Source organism: Formica exsecta, unplaced genomic scaffold (genome assembly GCF_003651465.1).
Source record: "Formica exsecta isolate Colony F162 unplaced genomic scaffold, ASM365146v1 scaffold53, whole genome shotgun sequence".
NCBI classification, from domain to species: domain Eukaryota; kingdom Metazoa; phylum Arthropoda; class Insecta; order Hymenoptera; family Formicidae; genus Formica; species Formica exsecta.
The window spans coordinates 1-5,941 of NW_021852543.1; the positions used below are offsets into that span (position 1 = coordinate 1).

Below are 5,941 nucleotides of genomic sequence, written 5' to 3' on the forward strand. Positions count from 1 at the left end.
CCGACGGGCGACGGTGCTCGCTTCTCGATTCTTGATTCTTAATATGCGTTAAATGTTGTTTTTAGCCTTTTCGTATGAAATATATCACACACATACTATGTATTATATATATAAGAGCAGTCGGGAGATGCCAAGTTAGATTCGTTACACGTGCGCGCATGCGCGCACACACGCATACGTACTCACACACACACGCATCCGCACGCATGTACACGCAAACGCTTACACACACATTCACTAGCTTGGCGTCTCCCGACTGCTCTTATAAAATATGCAATTAATAATTAGTGTAATAAGAAAGTATAATTTATTATTAGTTAATTCTAAAATCTTATTACTAGTTAATCTAAAATTAGAACTCTTCAAATTAACAATACTCTTCAAATAAATAATACTTCGAATAAACTTATTTGTGTGATTTCTTATACTTTATATGATACTAAATATGTAATAATAATAATATAATAATAGATATTATTTCAAACTTTTCTAAGCAAATTTTTTTATTTGAGATATTTTTCTATTTTATTTTTTTATTATTTTTTAATATTCTCTATTGCATATGAAAAAAAGATGAAGGAAAAAGATTGATGTATAAATAATTACTCCCGAATTATATTTTATTATTTTTTATTAATTTCTATTATATTATTTTTAATATTTATGTTGAGATTTATTTCTCGATCTTTTATTTTCATAATTTATTCTTTCTTTTGTTCTTTAATACGAGTGTGTTTGCTCTTGCTATGGTAACTGCGTGTGTTGTCTGTGTTTTTTGGTTGTCTTGAACACAATGTTTATTATGTGGTTCGTTCGCGTTTTCGGTCGTATGAATATCTTGCGATATTAAACTAATTGATATCTCTTTAAATACTTATATTTGAGTCTCTTTATAATAGTGGTGTTAAGTAATAAAATATCGTTTCACACACTGCGAGTCGTCGTTATTATACGTTATAATCTCAAAAATTTATTTTTAATAATATTAAAAAAATAATATTTTATTATTGTGGAGCCACTGCGATCCCGCGTATTTGTTCCTCGGCCGCCTCCTCTTTCTCGGCCGTCTCTTTCCTGGCCGCCTATTCCTCGGCCGCTAATCGAGCAGCTTTCCATTTTTCGTCCGCCCCTGTCGCCCCGTTGCTTATACCAGTGGGCGCGGGATCGGCCGTCTGCTTTTTTTTTGTATTTCTGAAAAAATAGAGATAGATAAATATTAAACAGTGAATGACAATACAACCATGCATATATATCAATATTTTAATAAAAAGGAATAAATAATAAAAAAATATACCATTTTCATTCATTTTCTCTGACGGCGGCGGTGGCTGCTGCTGCTGCTCCTCTTGCCTGTTTTGCAAATATTGCAACTGTTGATGCAACAGTTGTTGTCTCTCGTCTTGTAATTTTTGTTGATGCAACAACTGTTGCATCAACTGCTGCAAATTTGCATTTTCTCCATCATTCATTTCTTCTATAAAAATAAGATATATATTATGTAAGAGAAAGGAGAAGATAAAAACTAAAGATTAAACTTTCTTAACAAATATAAATAATAATATTTTGATTTGACTTACGGGACATGATGATTTTTCGTTATTTCACAGCGACATTTCACAACTGAAGCATTATTTCATTTGTTTCGTGTGTTGTGAATCTTTTTCATACGCTGTACTGTTATTGTTTCATAGCGCTTCTGAGATAACCTTGTTGCCTTTTGCGAGTCAACATATTTTATACGTGTCTTGTAAAATCTTGGTATCCAAGAAGCTGAAGCAGTTGTGATTGTAAGTCCCGATTATTTCAAATTTATGTATTTATTTCTATATTTCGATATTATTTCTATTTCTTCTTTCTTATTATTTATCTGTCGTTTTATTCATTCTTCTTTAGTTCATTGTTTCTGCCTATTTTTTGTTGTGTATAAAAATGTGTGATAAATTAGAAGACAGAAACAAAAAACACAAACGAAGATGTAAATATGATGGACGACTCACTTTTGTCGTTTGAACAGCGGAAAAAATCAGCAGAAATTCGGTATGCCGCATTAATTGCTGATAAGAATATTTCGCATCAAACGGCAAAAAATATTATCAATTGTTTTCAACAAATAGGAAAAGATCCTAACGTGTTAAAAAGTATGAGGAAAAATGGATGACGTTTCTTGTATGGTATGTTGATCCTGAAACATTAGACGTTCGCACGCAATTAATTAAATTAATTAATATTGATGCGAAAAATAGTAGCGCGGAAAAATTATTTAATGCATTTAAATGTGGCACCATTCATGTGTTGTAAGGCTTCTTGATTTTTGGGATACTACGAAGCTCTTTTTGACCGAAATGGTCGTAAGTGAAAAATCTAAATCAGGAGAAAATTTATTATCTGTGATGCAAAATCCGGATCTAAAAGCGTATTTGCTATTTTTAAAGCATATTTAAAATTTTTTAAATTCTTATAATGCATTTTTCCAAGCTGTGGAAACAAGAGTTCACTTGTTGCAGTCAAAATCATTAGAATTTTTAATAAAAATTTCCGAACATTTTTTAAAACCAGAGCTTCTTAAAAATATATGTAATGATAATTTTAAATTTTCTGAAAAAGGAAACCAAAAATCTTTAAATGATATTAATTTAGGATTTGATTGTGAAGAATATCTTGAGAGTTTAATGAAAGAAGGACATGCAGACATAATTGTCTTCAATTTTACATGACTGCTGCCGAGGAAATTGGTAAAAGGCTGCCTATTAGAGATAAATTTTTATGTAAATTAAAAGTTTTCCAATTAAACACAGCATTATGTAGCAATGACAGAGAAACATCATTTAATGATGTTTCTTTTGTCGCTCAAACCCGCGGTGGTTTTGACGAAAATGCTTTAAAAAAAGAATGGCATACTTTACATCTAGATTTTACAACAGCAGAAAAAGAACATTTTTCAAAATTAAACTTTGATGAGATGTGGAAAAAAATATTAAAACGTACATATCTCAATATCCTAAAATCATAAATATATAATATAATATATAATATATATACAGGGTGTCTCACAACCTCCGTTCAATACTTTATTAGCGTGTTCTAGAGGTAAAATAGAGATAAAAATTCTAATACAAAATTTTTGAGGCTGCAATAGTTTTTGAGTCATAAGCGATCAAAATTTGCCAATGATATCGCGTAAAACTTGCGCGCTCAGGCCCGTGATTACACTTACACGCGTACCAATCTGTCATCTGTTATTGATTTTTTCAAGTCAGGTGATATTGATTTTTACTGCACAGCTGATTTTATTTTCTCGTTTTCTATGTATTACGCTGTGTATATTACGCCTACGTCGTACATTATGGCGATAGGCTAATATTAACAGATTATAAATCTTATACGGAAAACATTTAATTCTTGAATAATTTAATTAAATATTCAAATAATTAAATAATAATAATAATAATAATTAAATTAAACATTATAACATTAATAATTAATAATATTAGTAATGAGAGACAGAAAACAGTATATCTGTCCTCTTCTGCTATCCGAAGCTAGTCGAAGCGCCGAGCTCACACGTACGCGGTTCGCGCTTGTGTATGTCATCCCCTCCACTACGGTTGCGCGTTGCTAGCGTGGATAATCTGGCTACACTGGCCGCGACGGCCGTATGGATAGCTATGAAATCGAACACAAAACTCGGAATGGGCGCGACGAGAACCAAGAGAAAAAAGAGCAAGAGAAGAACGACCGCTACGAGGAAAAGAACGCTTCCGATAGCGAAACGCGGCGGCTTTTTGCCCCTGCTGCCGTTATTGGGAGCTCTCGGTTCTTTGGCTGGAGGAGCAGCGGGAATCGCGAAAGCGGTGCACGATCGCAAAGCGGCGCGACGACAGTTGGAGGAATTGCAGCGTCACGATCGCGCAATGGAGGGCCGTGGTTTATACCTCGCACCGTACAAGCGCGGAAGTGGCGCGTCCACGACGAGAAGAGGAAGCGCTAAAAAAAAGACTTCGCGTAAACAGACGCTAGGGATCCTCCCATCCGTCGGAGTAACGACGAACGAACAATTAAATCGCGCGGCAATACTCGCACGCGTGCCTCACTTTAGAGGCGTGTTTATGCGCGACGCGCTTCCATCGCGGGCGCGCCGCGATGAGAGCGGCATCGTGAATTTAGACGACGCGTCCGGCCCGGGTACTCATTGGGTGGCGTACGCGAAAAAAGGGGGCGACGTGATCTACTACGACGGTTTCAGCAATCTTCGTCCTCCGCGCGAACTCGCGCGTTATCTCGGGCGCGATGTGAACATCCGGTACAATCGTCGCTCCGAGCAAACGCGCGATCAGGATATCTGCGGACAATTGAGTCTTCGATTTTTTCGGGGGGTCGATTGGAGGAATCGCCGGCTATAATATCGACCGTCGTTCGTCGATCGAGCACAGTTCGACCGCTCTCGCCGATCATGTCGCTGACTTTCACTTTTTCCGGACGAAGCAGCGTTTTCGCGGCGAGTTACTTTCCGCCTCTGGATTTAAACGACGATGATTACGAGTTAGGTTTAACCAATTTCGAGACTTATAACACGATACCGAATGAAAATTCCACAAATAATAAATTTTACTTCGATGACAACGACGAAGTTATCGTGATTCCAGTGGGATCTTACGAGTTAAGCGCTATAAGCGCGTATCTAAGAGCAGCGATTCATCGCAAACGACGAGCGAGAGAGGAGAGACGAGAGCGCGGGAACGAGGAACCGGAAACGAGCAATGACGATTATATATCGACGAAAATTCTATAACGCTTCGCGGTAACAATAACACTATGAGAAGCGAGATCAAGTGCGTATCGAGTAAATTTCACAAAACCCGATAACATCGGTTCGCTACTGAGTTTCTCGTCTCGCGTGTAACAATCGAATAAATGGTACGCGTCCGATAAATCAATAAATATTATAGCTATTAATCTCATTAGAGTAGAGTGCAACTGTCACCACAGGAGCGTATCACAACGACAAATCCGCGCATACTATACACGAGTTCGCGCCTAACGTTCCACCCGGATATAAAGTGTCGGAGATCCCGGCGCAGATCAGTTACCTCACGATCATCGCGCGGACCATTACCGATATAAATGTGTGTGTCGTGGATTAGAACGGAAGACTGATCGATTTTCGTGGCGAAGAGATCACGGTTTGTCTGCACGTGCGGCGAAAACGGTAGAAAGGCGCGCGATGCTCGTAATAAACGAGTCGAATGCGAGAAACGCGCCTGTCGTCGCCATCGCGTCGCCCCTAGACGCGAAAAAGAGAAGGAAAAAAGGAGGAAGGTTAACCGTCGCCAACGCGGCTTTCCTGCGCTCTTTGGGCTTCGTCGTACCGAGGACCGTTTAAAAGCGGAATGTGCGACATTCTAAGCATCGGCGGGGAGCCGATCTTCGACGGTCGTATCGTCAAGATCAAAACTCACACGTACAATCCTTACGCCAATACCACGTTCGGGAATAGCGACGAGTTACGAATTCCTATACAACAGCGAGATCTGTACACGTTACCATGCGATAGTTTTCTCTACATCGAGGGTAGACTCGAGTCGAAGGAGTCGCCCAGTGTTGTTGTTCGGGCCGGGTTTTCTCGCGCATGCGTGGTAGATGGCAGCCGAAGCAGCGGTGTATATAAGAGTAGTAATGTTTGGGCGCGAAAGTCTTGGCGGGCCCGGCAATAAGGAGAGGCTAGGTTAAGGTGAGTAGATAAGTATATTTATAAATAATGCATGCGCAAAGAAAAGGAGCAATTAAACGACCGAAAGTTAGAGACTTTCAAAATGCATGGCTGCATGAGGACAATTTTAAGATAATGTTTTTATATTTGATAAATTTTATTTATGTTCATTTTTATAAATAAATATTTTTATTTTTTGTATTTTTGTATGAATACTGGTGAGGTTTTTGGCAG

The 5,941-nt window shown here is 38.1% G+C and overlaps 1 protein-coding gene across 1 annotated transcript in view; it reads left to right on the forward strand.

Annotated features, from left to right (window-relative positions):
• Positions 1-5,387: 5,387 nt before the first annotated feature.
• The window catches only part of LOC115241892, a 3,154-nt gene continuing 2,600 nt past the window's right edge, over positions 5,388-5,941 (forward strand). Inside the window, exon 1 of the mRNA XM_029817851.1 lies at positions 5,388-5,603. Within this exon, the coding sequence (XP_029673711.1) occupies positions 5,388-5,603 (216 nt within the window). The remainder of the gene's footprint in view (positions 5,604-5,941) is intronic.